This window comes from Rhinoderma darwinii, chromosome 3, assembly GCF_050947455.1.
Source record: "Rhinoderma darwinii isolate aRhiDar2 chromosome 3, aRhiDar2.hap1, whole genome shotgun sequence".
In the NCBI taxonomy this organism is placed as follows: Eukaryota; Metazoa; Chordata; class Amphibia; order Anura; family Rhinodermatidae; genus Rhinoderma; species Rhinoderma darwinii.
The window spans coordinates 385988048-386012695 of NC_134689.1; the positions used below are offsets into that span (position 1 = coordinate 385988048).

General features: G+C 42.1%; 2 protein-coding genes across 3 annotated transcripts in view; one reads left to right on the forward strand and one right to left on the reverse strand.

Moving 5' to 3' along the window:
• The window catches only part of PLAT (plasminogen activator, tissue type), a 336360-nt gene that overhangs the window by 296329 nt on the left and 15383 nt on the right, over positions 1 to 24648 (reverse strand). The window lies entirely within an intron of this gene.
• The window catches only part of LOC142750111 (RING finger protein 112-like), a 63722-nt gene that overhangs the window by 17449 nt on the left and 21625 nt on the right, over positions 1 to 24648 (forward strand). For both annotated transcript variants that reach the window (XM_075858924.1, XM_075858925.1), the window contains 8 exons: positions 1687 to 1791; positions 4361 to 4411; positions 4503 to 4547; positions 7078 to 7164; positions 11551 to 11674; positions 12451 to 12581; positions 13940 to 13993; positions 15513 to 15587. In XM_075858924.1, the coding sequence (XP_075715039.1) occupies positions 1687 to 1791; positions 4361 to 4411; positions 4503 to 4547; positions 7078 to 7164; positions 11551 to 11674; positions 12451 to 12581; positions 13940 to 13993; positions 15513 to 15587 (672 nt within the window). The remainder of the gene's footprint in view (positions 1 to 1686; positions 1792 to 4360; positions 4412 to 4502; positions 4548 to 7077; positions 7165 to 11550; positions 11675 to 12450; positions 12582 to 13939; positions 13994 to 15512; positions 15588 to 24648) is intronic.

Genomic DNA, 24648 nt, shown 5'->3' on the forward strand with positions numbered 1-24648 from the left:
CAAAAGTTTAGGGTCACTTAGAAATTTCCTTATTTTTGCAAGAAAAGCACAGTTTTCTTCAATGAAGATAACATTAAATTAATCAGAAATACACTCTATACATTGTTAATGTGCTAAATGACTATTCTAGCTGCAAACGTCTGGTTTTTAATGCAATATCTACATAGGTGTATAGGGGCCTATTTCCAGCAACCATCACTCCAGTGTTCTAATGGTACATTGTGTTTGCTAACTGTGTTAGAAGGCTAATGGGTGATTACAAAACACTTGAAAACCCTTGTGCAATTATGTTAGCACCGCTGTAAACAGTTTTGCTGTTTAGCGGAGCTATAAAACTGACCTTCCTTTGAGCTAGTTGAGAATCTGGAGCATTACATTTGTGGGTTCGATTAAACTCTCAAAATGGCTAGAAAAAGAGAGCTTTCATTTGAAACTCGACAGTCTATTCTTGTTCTTGGAAATGAAGGCTATTCCATGCGAGAAATTGCCAAGAAACGGAAGATTTCCTACAACTGTGTGTACTACTCCCCTCAGAGGACAGCACAAACAGGCTCTAACCAGAGTAGAAAGAGAAGTGGGAAGCCCCGCTGCACAACTGAGCAACAAGACAAGTACATTAGAGTCTCTAGTTTGAGAAATAGACGCCTCACAGGTCCTCAACTGGCAGCTTCATTAAATAGTACCCGCAAAACCGCCAGTGTCAACGTCTACAGTGAAGAGGCGACTCCGGGATGCTGGCCTTCAGGGCAGAGTGGCAAAGAAAAAGCCATATCTGAGACTGGCTAATAAAAGGAAAAGATTAATATGGGCAAAAGCACACAGACATTGGACAGAGGAAGATTGGAAAAAAGTGTTATGGACAGACGAATCGAAGTTTGAGGTGTTTGGATCACACAGAAGAACATTTGTGAGACGCAGAACAACTGAAAAGATGCTGGAAGAGTGCCTGACGCCATCTGTCAAGCATGGTGGAGGTAATGTGATGGTCTGGGGTTGCTTTGGTGCTGGTAAAGTGGGAGATTTGTACAAGGTAAAAGGGATTTTGAATAAGGAAGTCTATCACTCCATTTTGCCACGCCATACCATACCCTGTGGACAGCGCTTGATTGGAGCCAATTTCATCCTACAACAGGACAATGACCCAAAGCACACCTCCGAATTATGCAAGAACTATTTAGGGAAGAAGCAGGCAGCTGGTATTCTATCTGTAATGGAGTGGCCAGCGCAGTCACCAGATCTCAACCCCATAGAGCTGTTGTGGGAGCAGCTTGACCGTATGGTACGCAAGAAGTGCCCATCAAGCCAATCCAACTTGTGGGAGGGGCTTCTGGAAGCATGGGGTGAAATTTCTCCCGATTACCTCAGCAAATTAACAGCTAGAATGCCAAAGGTCTGCAATGCTGTAATTGCTGCAAATGGAGCATTCCAAGACCAAAGCAAAGTTTGAAGGACAAAATTATTATTTCAAATAAAAATCATTATTTCTAACCTTGTCAATGTCTTGACTATATTTTCTAGTCATTTTGCAACTCATTTGATAAATATAAGTGTGACTTTTCATGGAAAACACAAAAATTGTCTGGGTGACCCCAAACTTTTGAACGGTAGAGTATATATATATTTATTTATTTTACAGGGTATGGCCATTAAAGTTTTAACCTCGTTTCTTCTATCCTAAACCTGCAGATAGCTGTATTTTTGCTGGACACAGAAGGTTCGATGGATATAGAAGGTGAAAGAAAAGCCAACATAAAGCTGTGTATGTTAACCATGCTCCTCAGCTCACACCTTGTAAGTAGCCTAAATTGTGGTAGCCATTATTAACCCTCCATCAGTGACATTAAAATTGGAAAAAGTATTCTGAAAGCGTCACTTTTTTCTTCATTGTTGACAATGAATTTGTAAATATAGTTGTTGACTATTTTGGGTCTCTTCAGTGGATATTCAGATTCAAATATTTGACATTTTTTTTCTGGGCACACTTTGGCTTTTATGGAACATGGTTCTTCAAGGAGTGGCTTGTCATGGGGCGAAGCTTGTCAGAATATACATTTTTCTGAATATTCTCTGTATGCTGTCCTCACTATAAGGACCTAACAATAAGGACAATATAAAGGGAGGGAATTACCCACAACGGTGATCTCAGATTCCTTCTGCAGTTAAAATTACAATTTTATAAATCCCAGATAAACCCTTTAATATAGACCAGACTCAAAAATTATTCCAGATCCCATAATCCAGACCTCAGACCAAACCCTAAAATTCAGACCCCAGACCAAACCCCATATAATCCAGACCCCAGACCAAACACCATATAATTCAGCCCCCAGACCAGACACCATAATTCAGGCCCTATAATTTAAACTGCAGATCAGACCGCAAAAAACACAATGCTGAAAATGGTATAGTGACGCAGCATGAATCAATGAGGGGGGTTGGTGAGGAGAGGATATGCTGCATTAATTTAAGGTGGTTTTTGCCACAATATTTTATATAAATTAGATATTTTCCTGTCATTTAAAAAAAAAAAAAAAAAAGCAGAAAATGTAAACTAAACTGCTGCTGATTACAAGCCGCTCTCTCTGCACTCACAGCTCAGGCTATCACTTGGACAACCCCTTATTAAGTTAAAGAGGCTCTGTCACCAGATTTTGCAACCGCTATCTCCTATTGCAGCAGATCGGCGCTGCAATGTATATAAGAGTAACGTTTTGTTTTTTTCAAAAATGAGCATTTTTGGCCAAGTTATGACCATTTTTATATTTATGCAAATGAGGCTTTCTTATGTACAATTGGGCGTGTTTAACGTAAAAGTACAACTGGGCGTGTATTATGTGCGTACATCTGGGCGTTTTTACTTCTTTTACTAGCTGGGCGTTGTGAATAGAAGTGTATGATGCTGACGAATCAGCATCATCCACTTCTCTTCGTTAACACCCAGCTTCTGGCAGTGCAGACGCACAGCGTGTTCTCGAGAGATCACGCTGTGACGTCACTTCCTGCCCCAGGTCCTGCATCGTGTCGGACGAGCGAGGACACATCGGCACCAGGCGACAGAGGCTACATCGACTTACCTGCAAATGCCGATGCTGCTGCAGAATGAACTGTAGCCTCTGTCGCCTGGTGCCGATGTGTCCTCGCTCGTCCGACACGATGCAGGACGAGCATCATACACTTCTATTCACAACGCCCAGCTAGTAAAAGAAGTAAAAACACCCAGATGTACATACACAATACACGCCCAGATGTACGCACATAATACACGCCCAGTTGGACTTAACTTTAAACACGCCCAGTTGTACTTAAGAAAGCCTCATTTGCATAAATATAAAAATGGTCATAACTTGGCCAAAAATGCTCGTTTTTAAAAAAACAAAAAAACGTTACTCTTATCTACATTGCAGCGCCGATCTGCTGCAATACGAGATAGGGGTTGAAAAATCTGGTGAGAGAGCCTCTTTAAGACCCGCTGTCGATCGTCATGGGCCTCACTGCTAACACCCCGCCCAACTGTTGGTATAAATAGGGGAATCTGAGAGCGACCGTACATTTCTCCTGCATTGGTCATATTATATGGTGCCCATTAAAATTAATCCTTGACCACTGACCCCTGCTCTAGGACATCCATATGCCCCAATAGTAAAACCTGTCTAAGCGCCTTTTTCACAACAATACATTTGTTGATATGTTAAGCGCTTTTTGGTCTATGAACCTCTGTAAAAATTAGCTACATAAAAAAAAGAAATATATAAAATTATCACCTGTTGTAAAAAATTATAAAAAAAACAATAATAATGTTATATAGTTAAATACACAAACTAATAAATAGCATGCCCAAATGTATACCCCATTCAATGGATAAGGGTATGTTCACACGCAGTGGCCAAAAAGTCAGGCGAAAACAGCTCCTGATTTTCAGACGTTTTTGAAGCAACTCGCGTTTTTCGCGGCGTCATTTACGGACGTTATTGGAGCGGTTTTCAATGGAGTCAATGAAAAACGCCTCCAAAAACATCCCAAGAAGTGACCAGCACTTCTTTTTTGCGGGCGTCTTTTTACGCGCCGTAATTTTGACAGCGACGCGTAAAATTAAGGCTCGTGGGAACAGAACACCATAAAACCAATTGAAAGCAATGGGCAGATGTTTGTAGGCGTAATGGAGCAATTTTTTCAGGCGTAATTCGAGGCGTAAAACGCCCAAATTACGTCTGAAAACACTGCGTGTGAACATACCCATACTCCGTAGCTACATGCCCATATGTGACTGTTGTAACCATCAGACAGGGAGGTCACAAGAGTTGCTAGTTCTCTAGATTCCCTTACTGTGTATTTCACAGGTCTTGCTTTTGTGTTGTTTTAGGTGTACAATGTAAGTTCCAGAATAACAGAAGCAGATATCGACTATCTTGAGGTAAGGAAAAATATCTATGTAGTTTATATCACTGATTTCATCTTTTTGGACACTACTTGAATTTATAATAATAATTTCTGTTATTTCCCAGATATATTGTAATGGAGTTGGAAGTGACAGACTGCATAACGTAAAGGTAGAGTATGTTTTTATGGAAAATGCCAAGTTTGCATAAGCTCATACAAATCCGGCTCTTGTTATGCACTTCTGAACAAATACACAAAAATTAAAATCTGCAGGTTATCTTGACATTTTTCCGAACTTTATAACCCCTATTATGGTGCCACCCAGGACAGAAGGGCCTGATATTTGTTTTCCCTTTCTACAAATTTTGGGACAATTCCCCACCCTCTTGTTTGCTAACAATGCAGTTTCTCTGGAGAGGTTAGCCCTGAAACACCCAGTACTAAAGGTATAGAAACAACCAGAGCTGGGTCCACTCTTTCCAAGGGTCCCATAGCAACTGCATGGTCTTGCCTCTATGGCAGGGGCTCTGTTCAAATCACATTTGGGGCATACGCTGAGGGTGCATGCCGGCATTTTTGTGAATTTCTTAATATCAGGGTTGAGAAGGCTAAAGAATGTTGGATTTTAACATGCTCGATCATTTGTTCGCACGGGTAAAAAGATTTTTCCTCTATCCCCGATCAAATAAACATGCACTCTTGCTCGAGTCAAGGAAGACTATCAGAGCTCATTCGACCGATAGTTATTTAATGTGTATGGCCACCCTTAAAGGGGCTTTCCAGTTTATAAAAAAATCTGAGGCAAGTACATTAAAATAGCAAAAAAAGTAATACTGATCTTTTCTTCTTCCCCTGCCAGTCCAGCAATGCCATCACGCCAGTACCCCGGTCTTTGTTTACAAGCAGCCAGCATGTGCCCATGGAAGCCAATTAGTGGCCTCAGCGGTCATGTGCTGCACTATATGCATTCCGACTCTCCGGACGGCATGTGATTGATGACGTTCCGACTTTGGGTTCACAGCAAATGACTGCCAGACTAGGATGGAACGTCATCACTTAAAAGACAAAATTGCGGCGGACCCAGCACTACATGACCATGATGCAGAGAAGGGAGAAGGTGGCACCATTTAATCAGTGAGCAAATCTAAATGTTATTAATTGCTAACATTGGAGGACGGAAGGGAAGGACTTTAAAAAAAATAATTTGGAGAGCCCTTGTAAGCCTAGAAATGAAAGATTAACTGGTTCCCGACCGCCCACGGTGTTTATACGGCAGGTGGTCCAGATCCTTAAAGGTGTTTTCCCATCAGAGATATTTATGACATATCCACAGGATATGTCATAAATGTCAGATAGATGGGGGTCCCACCTCTAGCACGGGGCCCCCTAAACCACGTTCTACTGCTCTGTGTTCCTTAAGTCCCATAGTATTGAATGTCAGTTACAGAGGCAGCGTAGCATGCGAGAAACTCTGTTTCTGTAACTACCATTCCGTTCCATGGGATTTACGGAAACAACGTAGCTCAGCGATTTCTGTAATTCATGATTGGAATTAGCATAATATAAATTAGCATATTTGTTTTACTATTTTCAAACTATAAGCCTAAAAAGTCTAATATAGCAAAAAAGGATGTGTATAAAAATGATAAAAAAAAAAAGAAACCTGCATTTAAAAAAAAAAAAACATAGCAGTTTTACTAAAGCGTGCTAAAAATGGTGTATGATCCTGAAGGCTCAAAATAGTCCAGTCCTGAACTGGTCATAAACAAAAGATAAACTTACCCCCAGTGTTTGCCATTCTGCAGGATGTTCTGCACGTTCCTTCAACAAACATTCTTGTAGAAATTCTTCAGAGAACACGGAGGTAAATTTCCTCCTAATCCCTTTAATTTTTGGCTGGCTGAAGGGAGCAGGATTACCTAAGAAGGAGGATCATATCATTTCTGGTCTCCTATACCAGACAGAACAGCGGTGGAGGGCTCCTGTTGTAGTCAGTTGCCTTACAGCCCTGGTCTAATGTGAGGTTTGTGAGAAGGGAAAGGTCCTGGACCACACAGAATTCTTTTTATATTTTTCACCGTTTTTATTGCAGTGAGACAGGCTGTGGATATAGTAAAAGAGAGGGGCATATTAACCTCTTCCTGCACCGTGCCATACAGCTACGGCACAACCGGGAAGTACCTCCAGCACTGTGCTATAAATGTATTGCACATGTATCTCTACCTACTCCATGACCCACGAGAGAGATTTGTGACTTATAGCTGACATTCTGTGGTACAGGCTGGAATTGGAGATAGCTTTAATCCCATTCGTTTAACTCCTTGGATACTTTCTTAAAAGCGTTGGCTCCCAATGGGTTGCAATGGAAGCCGGAGCCTGTGAAGGGCCCCTAGTCCTGTCATGGCTATATATCTATTGGGCAATTTTTTAAAGTTCAATGACTTGCTGCCCCAATTACAGGAGAAATCACCCCTGATAAGAGATGTCACAATCAAAACTGACCAGTCTCCAACCTTCCTCTTGTAGCTGGGTGTGGGAAATCCATTTTAGCATCTATCGAGATTCAATTTAGTCACAGAGTCACCCAGACATCATAGAAATTCATGGGAGTGAAAAGTTAGAAAAATTACAACAGAACATACAAGAATTGGGGGATCAAATTTAATATTTTGTTTTATGATTTATGTTTTTTTATTCCAGTACTTTGATTTCTTGATTCGGGATTGGTATCACCCAAAGAAATGCGAAGCAGAAGATGCAGATTTCTATATCAAAGGGGAAATTAAGGTTTGAAATGTTATATTTAATTAAATGTATATTTCGCTTTATACTTTCGTCATACCACAGTCCAGAAATTAGAATAGTCCCATGTTTTTTGTGGCACAGAACTGCCTGATAATGCAGATTGAGCAGAGATAGGCATTTACTTGACCTTATCTAAAATAAAAAAAAGTGAAGCAACTTTGACAATAGTCTTGCATACAGACACAATACGGTAGGAATTTTTTTAAATCAACATTACTTCATTTTTGTATTGTAGATGTATTGAAGCAATAATGTGTGACTGCAGTAAAGCTCAATATCACGTCCGCTCACTTGGTTACAGGGACCAGGAAGTTGAGATATAGGGTCCTGTTTGGCATGGTCCTTACGCCAGTCCACAACCAGTTGCTCTGCAGGTCTAATATGTTAGAGCAGCTTTTCTATTAGTGACCACAGCATTGATTCCATGTCTTATCCACATCAATGTTCCCCTGCTCCTTTTCTACATAGGAACCAGGTTGTCAGTTACATCCTTGAGTCCCAACGTAAAAACAGAAATAATAAAGAAATTCTGATATTACCAGCTAGGAAGGCTGTACACAGCAGCAGGAGAAGCCCCAACTTCTTCTATGAATGCGAACAATCAGTAATGTTGCCGTACCCTACAGGGCCATTCACACGAACGTGAATCTCATCCGTGTGACGGCCGTTAAAACAACGGCTGTCACACGGACCCATGTATTTCAATGTTAAAACATAGGCCATGTCCTATTTTCCTGCATGTCACGCATCCCTCCATAGACTGTAGTCTGTGGGGGATCCGTGACAACGCGTCCCGTACGGGTCCACCTCGGATGTGGAAAATGGCAGTGTGCAGTGTACAGAGCCGGAAGCAGTTGGCTGTACTGCAGTTCGGCCGCTATTTTGTGACCAAAGCCATCGGCTTCCGGCATGGACGTCCAGTGCCCGGGGGCAGCCGGAGCAGTTGAACGGTGTGGGGACCGGGTGTCGGTCCCCCACCGATCATTTACTGATGACCTATTCTGTGGATAGGTCATCAGTTGTCGTGGACAACCCCTTTAATGTAACTATTGAATACATATTAGTTTGTGTCTTGCCAAACTAATGACGAAATCATACATAATAGCGGGAATCAAAAACTTTGTCATAGTTAAATGAAATGAATAAATATGATGAACAGATAAATACATAAATGTTGTTGTGATAGGAAAAAAACATGAAACATAGATCAATAATAATTTCGGATCACATGAAGGGGAATGTAAAAATAAAACCATTTAAATCACAAATAAATTTAGAAATGGTGTAAAAGTGCGTTTAACAATTTCAGAAATATACAGGTTGATGTTCAAAACAGAGCAAGAGAACTACTGTAGGTCTAATAGGAAGACAGCCGATTTACGTTATTCAAATATATAGCTGCTCAAATGTACACACTAAAAACAACACTATAAAAGAGAAACTAACACAATCTGATATAAGTCGGTTGTCAACCCTTGGAAACTTAGTTTTAAACCTGATGGTATGTCAAGGGGTGATTTAGGAAGGGGGGGGGCTATGAGGTCAATGGAACTCCTAGACCACAGTACGATCTTTTTAATCGGGCGCAATCTGTTAGATTTATCCGATTTATAGCAGCCGATTTTAATTATACTTACCTTCCTCGCTCCCATTCAGCTGCGGGAGCTGTCGCTCTGGGTCCTGATGCCTGCCGCTGGATGGCGTCAGGATGTAGTATGCGGCAAGCTGCACCTGAAGCTAAAGAGCGGGGAGCCAAACCAGTGAGCGGTGAGTAGTGAGTATAAGGGTCTGATCTGGGGGTCTGATTAATTTTGGAGATTTAGGAAGTCTGTTTAGTTTACCTTCTCTGGGGTCTAAATACTTTGGGTGGTCTGATCTGGGGTTTACATAAGTTAAGGGATCTGGTATGGGGGGGAGTCGAAATAATTTAGGGGGTCTGATTAATTGAAGGGTGGTAGAAAGTAAGACCGCACACAATTGGTAGAATACAAAAAAATCATGTCGATTTATTTAGCTCCAGAATAGTCAAATGTGCGCAACTTTATGGATCTAGATAGTCCTTTATCAAGCAATGCTAGTGGGCAGGAGGACACATGGTTGTAGATTAACTACCCATTCTTGGAGATGGAGATCCACAAAATGGGATAGGTTGCTTGTAAGGGAGCCTATTCCTGTTATGATGGGACTGCCTGGGGGCATCAATACTGATTTGTGCCCTTTCAGAAGGTGGTAAAAAAATGGTAGCTGAGGAATTTTTTTCTCCTTATTAGTTATTAAACCATCGTCAAATGCAGGGTCAATAAAGATTTTACATTTACGGATGTATACAGACATTGGGTTGGAATATGCTACATTCACACGAACGTGGCCAATCTCGGACGTGAAAAACCGCCGTGATGCACCCGTGTAGTACACGTTATCACGCATCCTCCATAGACTAGGGTCTATGGAGGGATGCGTGAAGTGCAAAAAAATAGGACATGTCCTATTTTTTTACAGACCCTTCACACTCTCTGTTGAAACAACTGTCGTGTGAACGGCCCAATTGAAGTACATGAGTCCATGTGACTGCCGGTGTTTTAACGACCGTCACACGAACATGATACACCTTCGTCTGAATGAGCCCTAACTGTTCATAAAACTCAGTGTCAGAGAATAGTCTAAGTTCTTCAGTGGGATAATCATCCCTGTTCTAGATTATGATGCCCACCCTTATCAGCTGATCAAGACATGGACTTTACAGCTAGTCTTTCAGTGGTAGAAAGATTAATTTCAGTAACCGGTACTTTTTCAAGAGATCTAAATTCACTGCTGACAAATTTGAAAACCGTATCCAAAAGCTGGACTGTGATGGTGAGTAGGATAATAAAAAAAGGATTTTGGTCGTACATCAAGCGTAATAGGACAAGGGGTACAGACAATGCTAGGGATGGGGTGGGTGGCGGGTATCCGAGGCGTGGCATCAATAGAGATAATAGAAAAATGTCGAGTCAGGGAAAGTTGGAAGTCATCTAGGGGGTAAAGAAGGATAAGCCTTTTGATAGTTATTAGATCTCAATTTCCTCCATAACCTAGCTAGAAAGCTTAAACAACGTCATCCCTTGGGTTTTCTATTTCGACCCGCTCTACATCCTCTATATATATTCTTCCTTTTGTGAACAGTTTTTGAACTGGAGGGAAGAATCAAATAATGTAATGGTTTGGCTCTTAGGGGCGGTCAATAATGGAAGTAAAAATGACGTTGTTTGGCGTGATTGGAATGATCGGTGGCATCGAGGTAACTGAGATAGGAACCCTAAAAAAGAAACTGTAGAGCAAGTGCGGTCAGTGGACCTCATATTGGGGCATGCCGGTTGTTTGACCAATTTATTCAAGGAGGTAAAAATTAGATAGTATATACTTAATCTGTTGCAATGGAGGAGAGATTGGTTAATCATAAACAGAAAATGTAAATAACTGAGAGGAGTTATTAGTCATTAAACCTGCCTATGTCAGTCCCAGCCCCTACAAGGTCCCTGTTTGGGACATCTCAAAAGATCATCAAGGTGTTTTAAATACAGAGCCAAGTCAGAAGATCTAAAGGCGTGCATGGGCACAATACCCAACCCTGAGATGGGATCTATACGGGAATTACAGGGGCCTATCGGATGACAGATATGGTTAAATTACAGGTCCAGTTGCACTGAACCTTTTGGTTTGAGATAAATTTTGAAGATCTTGTCATTCTAGATGTGTTACTTGTCCCATCAGTGCTCACTACATGCTGTGCTTTGGAGTCAACTGGATGTGTAACGTTGACACTATGGGCATCAGTATTAGGGGCCGATGGCTTTATTATGTCAGTGGACGTCTCCCTAGCCCTACCTAGTTTATAGTCGGACCGATCTCTACTAAGCCGGTTAGCTTTTTCGGTGAGGAGATCAAGTTTAAACATATTAATATGATTACTTGTAAAATAAATCAACTTATTCTACTCAAAATGATCTTCAAACTACTTGAGCTCATCTGAAATGGTGTTAATGTTATCCCCACATACAGAATCTTTCTTCTTTTTAGAATCAGTTAAATAAAACCAGCTCAACAGATGTCCATAAAATGAATACAATCACTAACATTTCCAACACTAGGATAAGGGGATTTCAAAGTCAACTGCAACTGCTTGACATCGTATGAATTACTTTTTGTTTGCGGTTTTTTAGTGTATTTATACTTCTTGTGTATTGCTTGTTTGTTAATGGCCTGATGAAGACGCTGGTACGGCATTGAAACGGGTAGCCAATTAAAATATCTCCCTACATGTAATTCTATATGTATATGTTATCAAAGTTTATGACTCTATATGTTCTTTTGATATGTTCTACTGGACAGAAGATAAAGAATAGATACAAGGATTGCATATTATTAGACGTCCTCAATCAGTGTTCTTCTGAATGCTTCTTGATGCCACATCCGGGCGATAAAATCACTAGCAAGGAGAAAGGAAGCCCTGAAGGTAATTGTCACTTCTATGTTTACATTGTTCTTCCTGATGTAATAACCTATACAGACCCACTTGATGTATGTATTTTAAGCATTGATGCACTTTAAACCAGTTTTAAGCTTAAGGCCCCATGCACACGACTGTGCATTTGCGTCTGTATACTTTGTGCAATTGCAGATAATATAAGGCACATTATATCCTATGCGCTAATGCAGACGACCGTGGTTTCCTCAGTCCGTGCATTGGCCGGAGTCTGGACGGAAAGAAAATAGGACATGTCATTTTACAGGCTGCATTTGCGGTCCGTGATTGCGGAGAAGACTTCTCGGGCCGTCCGTGCCGTAATCACGGACCGTGGACACCTCTATGGTCGTGTGCATGAGGCCTTAATATGAAAAATACAGTGCTTACAAAAAGATAAAATACGATACAAAGCTCCCACAGGAATGAAGGATCGGGCATATTGAAATTCAACATGCTTAATCACGCTTTCCTTCCACATCTGCTTTTGGGAAAGAACTGGGAGACCCTATACACATAAGATCATCGACTGATCCCACCAAGATCGTTTGGGTGCAGCTGATTTTTAACTAATGTGTATTGCCAGCTTTAGGCGTTAAACTGTCCTAAACCCTGGTCGTTTCTATGAGCCATAAACAGTTCATCAAGGACTACAATATAACTTCCTGGACACTCTGGCTAGTTCCGCGGGTCTTTTCTCCTGGCACAAGAAATCAATCATGATATATTGCATACATCATTATACCTTACTTTTCCTATTTACCCAGATATGCGAGAAGAATTCCAGTACAGTTTGAGAACATATCTGTCAGGTGTGGTGAAGAGAGCCCAGAACAGTATCGGATCTGCAGACAGTAAAAATACGTTCACGTGTAATGAGATGTTTCAGATGACAATGGTTTGTATCACTGTTATATTTTACTTACAGAAGAAACTGATAATTGTTACATTTTGGCAAAGTGCTTGTTTTTAATTCCAAACTGCCCACTATTTTGCATAAGCTCAAATGTTCGGGCAAAAAGTAAATGGGTGAGGTCTTGTAGTTAAAGTGCATACATACGTGGTTGGAATATGACAGATTTTTGTAAAGGATTTAAACGTGTTCCCCCATGATCAAGTATTAATGGTCTATCCCAGCGTTTTCCAACCGTGGTTCCATGGCAATCGGAGATGGGCACTCTCTGCCCTGTGGCCATCACTTACCGCAGAGGCCTCCCAGCACCCAGTTTTGCATCTTGTCTCCTACATAATGATACAGATTGACGCAATAACATCATCATTACGCTGGTCTGTATCCGCATTCAGGAGTGGGACGCAAGAGGGGACACCGCACAAAAGGCCTTCTCTTCATCCGCTAATCCCTCATAAGTGGGGGCAGAGAGGTCAGAGCTTGAAGGAGCTGGGACATCTCCAAAGTTGGCTGGCTAAGATTACACCTCTCTGGACTAACTCATTTAGCACAAGACGAGAGCCAAGACGAATATCAAAAGGACACGGAACACAAGGGCAAGAAAGGGGCAATAAAAACATTCAACTTGAAGCTCAGTAATTCTCTGCCCTTTTTTCTGCATGGATAATAAGTGGCAGAAAACTTTTGCTTAAATTTTTTACAAGAAAATTACGTAATTGTTAAGGGTTCCCCAATCTCAAATTACTGGTCTATCCTAAAGAGAGGCCATTAAGAGTCCAGCAATAAACCCTAAAAGGCCTGTCCCCCATGTGGCAACTGTAGATTTGCCAAATCTATATTTTCTTCACTTCTGAAGCCATCCTTAAGTGTAATCTTCAGGGTTTGGTACTTCAGGTTTCCTAGCAATCTCTTGGTTTCCTGTCTGGGTGACCACTGAATGTATTCACACACACTTAAAGGGTTTTTCCCAACATTTCTAGGATACATCATCACTTTCTCATTGTTGTGGGTTTGACTGACGGGTCCCCCATAATCCCCAGAATGAAAATGCTGAAGTGCTAGATAAGTAATGTGGCCCTTTCACAGTTTTTCCATGCACATCGATTCTCCTAGACACATGCTGTGACCTCTGTCCCTTTGCTGATCAGGATTGGCAGAAGGCTCAGAAGTTGGATCCCCTCTTTAATTAGTAACAGGAGGTTCTATCTTCTGTACAAGAGACTTCTTCTGAACGATACACAGACTTGTTTTAGGACTTTTTCACTCAGGAATATTTGTACAGAAAAACCATACACTTTTAAAATGTAAAACATCAAAAGCATTCAATCTATTTATTTTATTTGCAGATGTTTTTGTCATTTATTAATGATCTGAAGTACAATATCTCCAGTCCATCAGAGGTGAGACAAAGTTGTATACTAATATGCCTTTAAATGTGCTCATCTGTCATTCAACAAACCTATTTGCAGGCAACACAGATTTCACAGGTGAAATCTACATAAAAAGTGGAGTAACTTTGCATATTTTTTGTATTACTTATCTTATACTGAATTACAAAGTGCTTCGGCCACTTTCCCATAGGTCGGATAAGCGGAGTAAAACTACACAGCGTATGTGACCTAGAACCCGCAGCTCATTCTGTCTGAAAGAACAATAAATACAAATAAAAAACAAAACGTTCATACTTACCCTGGCCATAGTCATGGTGACGCGTTCCTGCATTGTCCGTGCAGTCCGGCCTCCTGGGGTGATGCTGCAGCCCATGTGACCGCTGCAGCCTGTGAAACATCATCCCAGGAGGCTGGCCTGGAAGAAAAAGAGAAGAAGAAAGCATCGCTGTGACCAGGCCCGATTGGAAAGTCATTTTAAACCAAAAAAAGTTTTTTTCCTTTAAGTTGACATTTTTGTGGCAGAGTCTCAGCGAATACGCCACAAAAGTCACAACGCTATATGTTGCGGGTTTTACATCCCCATTGAATTCAATGGGGAAAACAAGCAACAGAAAAGCAATGAAAACGCATCATAAATTGACATGCTGCAGATATAAAATCCACAACGCAGGTCAATTTATCGCAGTTTTCACTGTGGTTTTTTTCCGCAGCGAGGGCATGAGATTTTGTAAATCTCATTCACTTTGCTGCTAGGCTAAATGCGAATTTCCACACAGAATTCCGTTGTTCTTTGTTTCAGGATGGCCATTGTAATTTGACTCTAGAAAACTTGCAATAGGTTCCAAAAATGAAGATGAAAGAAAAATAAGCAAATAATTAATACAGATAAAGAGCTGCTTACTATATTCAATGCTGAATTCAAAATCCTGCTGGTTGCAAGCAGAAACAGTCAACAATCCTGTAGACAGACACACCCCTAACAGCTGAGCTGAGCTCCTTTAGTGGAGTAGGAGAATTCGTTTTTCACTTAATGGAACTTTCATGATAAAGACACTGACAAATGAAGACACCAGAAATTACATATTCTAAAAGATAAAACTAAGCAATTTAATCCACTAAACCAGTGAATCCCAACCAGGTGCTAAATCCACAACGAATACATTTTCAGATGTATTTACTGCAGTGTATCCCATCCGATTCCCCCTCCAGATCCTGTGTATGTGTATGTGTGTGTGTGTGTGTGTGTGTGTGTGTGTGTGTGACTGCCATGGTTAGGTGACGTCACATCATTACCCAGCCACACACAGCAAGTGACATGGAACACTAGGGAATCACCTTTTGAAAGTTCATTATTTTTGGATTTGGCACCTATAGAAGTTTATTTTTAAGAACCAGGAAATACCTTTATACCTTCATGTCATTATGCGCTAAACAAATCATAACTAAAATTGATAGTTGTGGAATAAGACAAGTGCAAACTCTTAACGCTTCACTGTGACATGTTTGTCAACTTATTGTTCCCCAACAGATGTATAACATGAGAAAGAATCAGGAAAAGATGGAAGAAATAAAGGAAGAGTTCCAAGATTTTCTCTCTAATTGGGTGAGTGGTTGGAAGCAGTGGCCAGTGTCCCCGTCCCCCCTTCACATCTCCTCCATCTCTTACTCACTGGCTATGCAGCGCCCAAATTTGTTTAGGTGCCTACCCAGCAGCAAGCAAAGGTGACCATGTTGGATCTTTGCAGTCTGGTAGCTCAAAAGCTATGCAGGAAATTATGGTCTCCAGAGCAACATAGTTAGGGGGGATTCACACGAGCGTGTATTCGGTCCGTGCGGGCCGCGTGGTTTTCACGCGCCACGCACAGACCAATACAAGTCTATGGGGCAGTACAGACAGTCCGTGCTTTTTGAGCAGCGTTTGTCAGCTGCGCAAAAAGCGCGACAGGTTCAATATCTCCGCGTATTTCGCGCATCACGCACCCATTGAAGTCAATGGGTGCGTGAAAACCACGCAGGTCGCACGGAAGCACTTCTGTGCGAACCGACTGAAACAGCGCACCAGCTGTCAAAAGGATGAATGTAACCAGAAAAGCACCACGTGCTTTTCTGTTTCCAAACATCCAAATGGAGTGTCTTTGAGATGAGCGAACCCGGACAATCGAACCGAACTTCACCGAGTTCGGCCGAACTAGTTTTGGCCGAACCCGGCAAAAAAAATTCCGGTACGCGACGTCCGGAGATAGTCACTGTCCAGGGTGCTGAAAGAGTTAAACTGTTTCAGCACCATGGACAGTGACTTCCGATCCCAATATACATGAACCTGTAAAAAAAAAACGAAGTTCTGACTTACCGATAACTCCCGGCTTCTTCCTCCAGTCTGACCTCCCGGGATGACAATTCAGTCCAAGTGACAGCTCCAGCCAATCACAGGCCAAGCACAGGCTGCAGCGGTCACATGGACTGCCACGTCATCCAGGGAGGTGGGGCCCGATGTCAAGAGAGGCGCGTCACCAAGGATGCGTCACCAAGGACGCGTCACCAAGGCAACGGCCGGGAAGTTCTCGGTAAGTACAAACTTTTTCTTTTTTTTTAACAGGTTGCTGTATATTGTGTTCGGCATTCACTGTCGAGGGTGCTGAAAGAGTTACTGCCGATCAGTTAGCTCTTTCAGCACCTTGGACAGTGACGGGCGTCGACTAGCCTCATCTCTATGATGGCGGCTGCGCGAAAATCACGCAGCCGCGCATCATACACGGATGACACACGCAGCTGTCAAATGGTTTTTGTGCGCGCAAAACGCTGCGTTGTTTGCGCGCGCAAAAACGCAACGTCCGTCTGTATCTGCCCTTAGTAAGATGGGAAAAAGATTCAGATCCATCTAGTTTACCTATTATCCTGCAGTTTTAATCCAGAGGAAGACATATGAGGTAAGCGGACAACTGTTTACCAAGGAGGAACCTGATAAATGAGTATCCCAATGACCTTAGTGCAGTGTGACTATGATTTAAGGCCCATTTACCCCGTGCCTTTACCACTATGATTAGTCTGTTTCTGAAAGATCGTAACGATAATTGCCTGGTGTTAATACCCAAAAAGATCAACAATAAAGCTAAAAAATTGTTCATTATTGATCATTAGGCCATCGTGGTGTAACTGTACGTCATGGATTGGATTACATGAAGCCATCAAGATGTGCGGTTACATCATGGTGATCACAGAGGCACAGAAGCAGCGCCGTGCAATCACCGTGGGCGATCGGTGTTGACTGATAGCCGGGATCAGAGATAACTCTGATCCCGGCCGTTTAATGCCGCGGTCTATAATGACCGCGGCATTGAAGTGGTTTGACAGAGGAGGCTTCCTCTGTCACCCAGCAGCGGACCACCGAAGGGTCGCCATGATAGCAGAGGGCCTAACAAAGGCCCCCAGGACTGCTATGGTCTTATGCTTAATAAATAGAAGGAAGAAGGAAAAGGCTGGCACTGTTGAACCAGTAAATATTGGAATGGAGTTTTTCAATGGCTTTTTTAATGGATCACGGCAGTCAAATTCCCCCGGAGGTGCTCATCGACCAGTACAGCACAAACAACTTGATATCAAAAGATAGAAAGTATCGAGCCACTCACCGACTTTGCAACAAATTACTTTTATTCAGGATCTTGGTCTAGGATGTGGAATAGGCCAAATTATGCTTATCAGTTTTACGAAGTATACCAAAGCATTATATCAGCTGACAGAAGATTGCTTTGTGAAATCGCCTAGTGTGACTAAAAAAAATAATTAATGACTTGTATTGCCGCAATTGTAACGACCCAAACAATAACATTAACGTGCTATTTAAACTGCATGTCGAACGGCATGAAAAAAATTGTGAAAATACTACAGTAAAAAATGGTACCAATGAAATCATCTTGTCCTGTAAAAAACAAGCACACATATGGCTACATGGACAAAAAAATATAAAAGTTACGGCTCTTGGAATGCGTTGATGCAAAAAAAGTGTTTTTATTGTGCAAAAGTAGTAAAACATTAAAAAAAACTACAGTATATAGATTTGCTATCACTGTAATTGTGCCATCCCAGACAATAAAGGTAACATGCATTTTACATCGCACTCATCCAGAGAGAGCTAATAAAACATAATCAATAAGTTATAAGTGCAGCAACGAAAAAATAGGCGGTTTCCTCCAGCTCACCTTATCACGGGTATGGGTTGTTGATAGTGCTCGGGTCCTCGTGTCGGCACACGAATGGAATGGACAGGAAAGTGAAAAAATAGATCCAGCGCTGAGTTTTGTGTATCTGTTAAAATCGGAAACTTCTTCCAAGTTTTATTCCAAAAGTAGTTAAAATTTGAAAAAATTGACACGAGTGTTTCCAGAGTACAATAGGTGGTTAGTGGTATAGGCGGTGCCTACGCGTTTCAGACGCTGACTGCGTCCTTAGTCATGGCTTATTGTCACAATCTCGGAGCTACCCCACAGGCCGGCACATTTAAAGCTCACTGCAATGGGTGGAATCAAACATCACCTTGATTGTGCCCGTTTAAGCCCTTAGACCCCGCAGTCAATAGCGACCACGGCATCTATGGTGTTAGAAGGAGGGGTGTAGCCCCCTCTGACAGCCCATTGGCCCCCCGTGCGACGCGACCGTGGGATGCCGATAGTTGTCAAATTAAGCCCCCCAGGTCTGCCATTGGTATTGCAGTATAGAGTACAAGCGATCCAATGATTACTGGTTCAAGTTCCTTAGAGGGATTTATAAAAAACAGTTAAAGTTTTTTAATGTACAAAAAAGATTTTTACAATTTTTTTCCTAAAGTAATGTTTAAAAAAAAATTACATTTTAACATAACTGGTTCCCATCCGTAAAAGTCCGAACTATTACAATATGACGTTTTTCGGGAAAAAAACAACTAAAAAATGATCAAAATCTCGTTTGTACCCCAAAATGTTACCAATAAAAACTACAGTCTGCCCCACAAAAAAAAATAAGCCATCAAGTAGTTTTTACTTTTTAAAAAGTGGTAAAACATAAAAAATCTATATCAATTTGGTATCGCCGTAATCGAATCAACCCATAGAATAAAGTTAACATGTAGTTTTTACCACAAGATGAACACCGTGAAAACGAAACCCAAAAAACCGAATCAGTTTTTTGCCCATTTTACTCCACAATTTTTTTCACCGTTTCTCAGTACATTTAAATGGTGCCATGAAACTATGATTTGTCCCGCAAAAAACGAGCCTGGAAACGGCTACGTCGACAAAAATTTTTTTTAAAAAAAGAGTTATGGCTTTTGAAAAGCAGGGGGGGGGGGGAACGAAAATGAAAGAATGAAAATTGGCTGCACCATTAAGGGGTTAACCGTTCAACCACCCTAGACCTCCAGGGATATTAGATACCCATAACAACCCTAAACTGGCATGGATAATGGATATCAATACCTTAATCCGCTACTGCTGCGTCCCGGCCAATTCCTGGTTAAGTGGTCGGGAGTTACAGAAACATTCCAGCTCGCTCAGCTACGCGGTTTTTGTGGCTCCCGAGTTCAGGGCTGGCCTTAGGTTAGATTGTGCGGAACACTCTATTGCCGCCCCCTACACAAACCAAAAATTAACCTCATATATAGAAACGCACATACCGGAACATATATACTGTACATACATAAATACAGATATTTAGACATACAAAATGTACATACACACATTCTGGAATATATACATACAGGTAAATATATAGACGCACAAAGACAGACTGTATGCATATGAATTACTTAAAACCAACCGGTAGTCTAGCTAAATTAAATAACCTTTAATAATTAAACACCAACACATGACTTCTTTGAAAGTGAGGTTGACCCGGGGGTCGGCCACAGCTTTATAAATTTAAATAAGTAATTAAATAACTTTTTATTAACTTTATCAAAAATGCCAACTCTAAATGACCTTAACCCCTTCAGGACTGAGCCTGTTTTGGCCTTCAGGACCCAGCCGATTTTTTCAAATCTGACATGTGTTACTTTATGTGGTAATAACGTTGGAATGCTTTTACCTATCCAAGCGATTCTGAGATTGTTTTCTCGTGACATGTTGTACTTTATGTTAGTGAAAACATTTTGTCGATAATTTTGGTATTTATTTCTGAAAAACAGCACAATTTAGAAAAAATTTTGCAAAAATTAGCATTTTTCTAAATTTAAATGTATCTGCTTGTAAAACAGATAGTAATACCACACAAAATAATTACTAGTTAACATTTCCCATATGTCTACTTTATGTTTGCATCGTTTTTTGAACGTCCTTTTATTTTTCTAGGACGTTACAAGGCTTAGAACTTTTGCAGCAATTTCTCATATTTTCAAGAAAATTTCAAAAGGCTATTTTTTCAGGGACCAGTTCAGTCTGAGGTGGCTTTGAGGGCCTTATATATTAGAAAATCCCCAGAAGTCACCCCATTTTGAAAACTGCACCCCTCAAGGTATTCGAATCAGCATTCACAAAGTGTTTTAACCCTTTAGGCGTTTCACAGGAATTAAAGCAAAGTAGAGGTGAAATTTACAAATTTTTTTTTTTTTTTAAGAAATTAATTTCTAATACATTTTTTGTAACACAGAAGGCTTTACCAGAGAAATGCAACTCAATATTTATTGCCCAGATTCTGCAGTTTTTATAAATATCCCACATGTGGCCCTAGTGTGATAATGGACTGAAGCACCGGCCTCAGAAGCAAAGGAGCACCCAGTGGATTTTGGGCCTCCTTTTTTTTAGAATATATTTTAGGCACCTTGTCAGGTTTGTAGAGGTCTTGTGGTGCCAAAACAGTGGAAACACCCCAAAAGTTACCCCATTTTGGAAAATACACCCCTCAAGGAATTTATCTAGGTGTATAGTTAGCATTTTGACCGCACAGGTTTTTCGCTAAATTTATTAGAATTAGTCTGTAAAAATGAAAATCTACTTTTTTTCTGAAAAAACATAGAAATTTTTAATATTTACAAGAAGTAGTAAAGAAAATGCACCCCAACATATGTAAAGCAATGTCTCCCGATTACAGTAATATCCCATATGTGGTAATAAACTGCTGATTGGACCCACAGCAAGGCTCAGAAGGGAAGGAGCGCCATTTGGATTTTGGAGCACGGATTTTGCTGGATTGGTTTTCGGTTCCATGTCGCGTTTGCAACCCCCTGGAGGGACCAAAACAGGGGAAACCCTCCAAAAGTGACCCCATTTTGGAAACTACACCTATCAAGGAATTTTTCTAGGGGTATAGTTAGCATTTTGACCACACAGGTTTTTCGCTAAATATATTGGAATTAGTCTGTAAAAATTAAAATCTACTTTTTTTCTGAAAAAACATAGAAATTTTTAATATTTACGAGGAATAATGAAGAAAATCACTCCAACATTTGTAAAGCAATGTCTCCTGATTACAGAAATATCCCATATGTGGTAATAAACTGCTGATTGGACCCACAGCAGGGCTCAGAAGGGAAGGAGTGCCATTTGGATTTTGGAGCACGGATTTTGCTGGATTGGTTTTCGGTGCCATGTCGCGTTTGCAACGCCCTGGAGAGACCAAAACAGGGGAAACCCCCCAAAAGTGACCCCATTTTGGAAACGACACCTCTCAAGGAATTTATCTAGGGGTATAGTTAGCATTTTGACCGCGCAGGTTTTTTGCAGAATTTAGTGGAATTAGGCAGTGAAAATGAATATCAACTTTTTTTCTGAAAAAGCATAGAAATTGTAAATTGTTACAAGGAATAAAAGAAAAAAAAGAACCACAACATTTGTAAAGCAATGTCTCCTGATTACGGCAATACCCCATATGTGGTAATAAACTGCTGATTGGACCCATGGCAGCGCTCAGAAGGGAAGTAGCGCCATTTGGATTTTGGAGCACGAATTTTGATGGATTGTTTTTCGGTGCCATGCCGCCTTTGCAACGCCCTGGAGGGACCAAAACAGTGGAAGCCCCCCAAGTTACCCCATTTTGGAAACACCCCTCAAGGAATTTTTCTAGGGGTATTGTAAAGGATCTGCCAGGCACAGCTTCGGGGTTAACTCCCTTAATTAATCAGTCAGCACCTGAATCTACATCCCTGAGACTGACTCCAGCTTCCACCACTCAGGCTGGCAGGCTTAGGAGTGGGAGAGCCTATCGCAGCCTGGCCAGACTCAGCTAGCTCCCGCCCTCTGTCTATTTATACCTGCATTTCCTGTTCCTCCTTGCTTGTTATTCTTTTTCGTGTGGTTTCCTGGCCCAGCTACAGCTCCTTCTATTTTGTTCCTGCTCCATACAGACCCTGGCTTACGGACTACTCTTCTGCTCTTCGTTTGGTACCTCGCACACTCCTGGCTTGACTCGGCTCGTTCACCACTCTGGTTACTCACGGTGTTGCCGTGGGCAACTGCCCCTTTCCCTTGCTTGTGTTCCCTTGTATGTTTGTCGTGTTTGTCGTGCACTTGCTGAGTGCAGGGACCGCCGCCCAGTTGTACCCCGTCGCCTAGGGCGGGTCGTTGCAAGTAGGCAGGGACAGAGTGGCGGGTAGTTTAGGGCTCACTTGTCCGTTTCCCTACCCCCCGGTCATTACATAATAACAAGCCCATACCTAGTCTACCCTGGTCCCTGACACCACTATGGACCCCCGTGAGACCCTGGCTTAGCAAATGCAGGGTCTCTCCCTACAGGTCCAGGCCCTGGCTCAGAGGGTCAACCAGCCTGATGCTACCTTGGTAGTTCCCCTCACCGCACCTCTTGAACCCCACCTCAAGTTGCCCGACCGGTTCTCAGGGGACCGGAGGGCTTTTCTCTCCTTTCGGGAGAGTTGTAGGCTTTACTTTCGTTTAAAGCCTCATTCCTCAGGTTCTGAGAGCCAGCGGGTGGGTATAATTATGTCCCGGCTCCAGGAAGGGCCCCAAGAGTGGGCCTTCTCCTTGGCTCCTGACGCCCCTGAACTTTCCTCCGTTGATTGTTTCTTTTCTGCTCTCTGACTTATTTATGACGAGACTGACAGGACTGCCTTTGCCGAGAGTCAGCTGGTGACCTTACGTCAGGGTAAGAGACCTGTTGAGGAGTATTGCTCTGACTTTAGGAAGTGGTGCGTAGCTTCTCGGTGGAATGACCCTGCCTTAAGGTGCCAGTTTAGGTTGGGTCTGTCGAATGCCCTGAAAGACCTGCTAGTTAGCTATCCCTCTTCTGACTCCCTAGACCAGGCTATGGCTTTAGCGGTACGACTTGACCGACGTCTCAGGGAACGACAACATGAACGTTTATGTGTTTTCTCCTCCGACTCCCCCATGATGCCTCCCGAAGTTCCGTTGCTTCGTTCCTCCCCGAAAGACTCAGAGATACCTATGCAACTCGGGGGCCTCCGTGTCCCCCCAACAACGTAGAGAATTCCGCAGGAAGAATGGTCTCTGCTTCTACTGTGGGGATGACAAGCATCAAGTGAACAACTGTCCCAAGCGTAAGAATGCAGCCAGAGAACTTCCGCGCCTAAGTGATCATCGGGGAGGTCACTTGGGCGCACAGGTATTTCCAGTAAATAGGAAACGTACTAAGATCTTGCTTTCCTTTCAGGTCTCTTTTGGTGGTAGGTCTGCTACCGGCAGTGCCTTCGTGGATTCAGGGTCCTCTACTAATATTATGTCTGTGGAATTTGCTATGTCTCTTGCTATGCCTCTGATTGATTTGCCTAAACTTGTCCCGGTAGTGGGTATCGACTCCACTCCTCTTGCTAATGGTTATTTTACACAGCATACCCCTGTTTTTGAACTCCTTGTTGGCTCCATGCATTTGGAGCAATGCTCTGTACTGTTGATGCAGGGATTAGCGTACGATTTGGTTCTAGGCCTTCCCTGGTTGCAGTTGCATAATCCCACGTTTGACTGGAATACTGGGGAGCTAACCAAATGGGGTAATGAATGTTGTACGTCATGTTTTTCTGTTAATTCTATTTCTCCCCCTGAGGAGGCGAATACGCTACCCGAGTTTGTTCAGGACTTTGCTGATGTTTTCTCTAGGGAGGCCTCCGAAGTGTTACCTCCTCATAGAGAATACGATTGCGCTATCGAATTGGTACCAGGAGCTAAGCTTCCTAAGGGTAGGATATTTAATCTTTCTTGTCCCGAACGTGAAGCCATGAGAGAGTATATCCAGGAATCCCTGGCCAAGGGTTACATTCGTCCCTCTTCTTCTCCGGTAGGTGCTGGCTTCTTCTTCGTGGGGAAGAAGGATGGTGGTCTTAGGCCATGCATTGACTACCGTAGCCTGAATAAGGTCACGGTAAGGAACCAGTATCCCCTTCCTTTGATTCCTGATCTCTTTAATCAGGTTCAGGGGGCCCAATGGTTCTCTAAATTGGATCTACGGGGGGCGTATAACCTTATTCGCATCAAAGAGGGGGATGAGTGGAAGACTGCGTTTAACACGCCCGAAGGCCATTTCGAATACCTCGTCATGCCCTTTGGGTTGTGTCATGCCCCTGCGGTCTTCCAGAATTTCATAAATGAGATTTTGAGAAATTACCTGGGGATATTTCTTGTAGTGTACCTTGATGACATACTGGTGTTTTCCAAGGACTGGTCCTCCCACATTGAGCATGTCAGGAAGGTGCTCCAGGTCCTTCGGGAAAACAAACTGTTTGCCAAAACCGA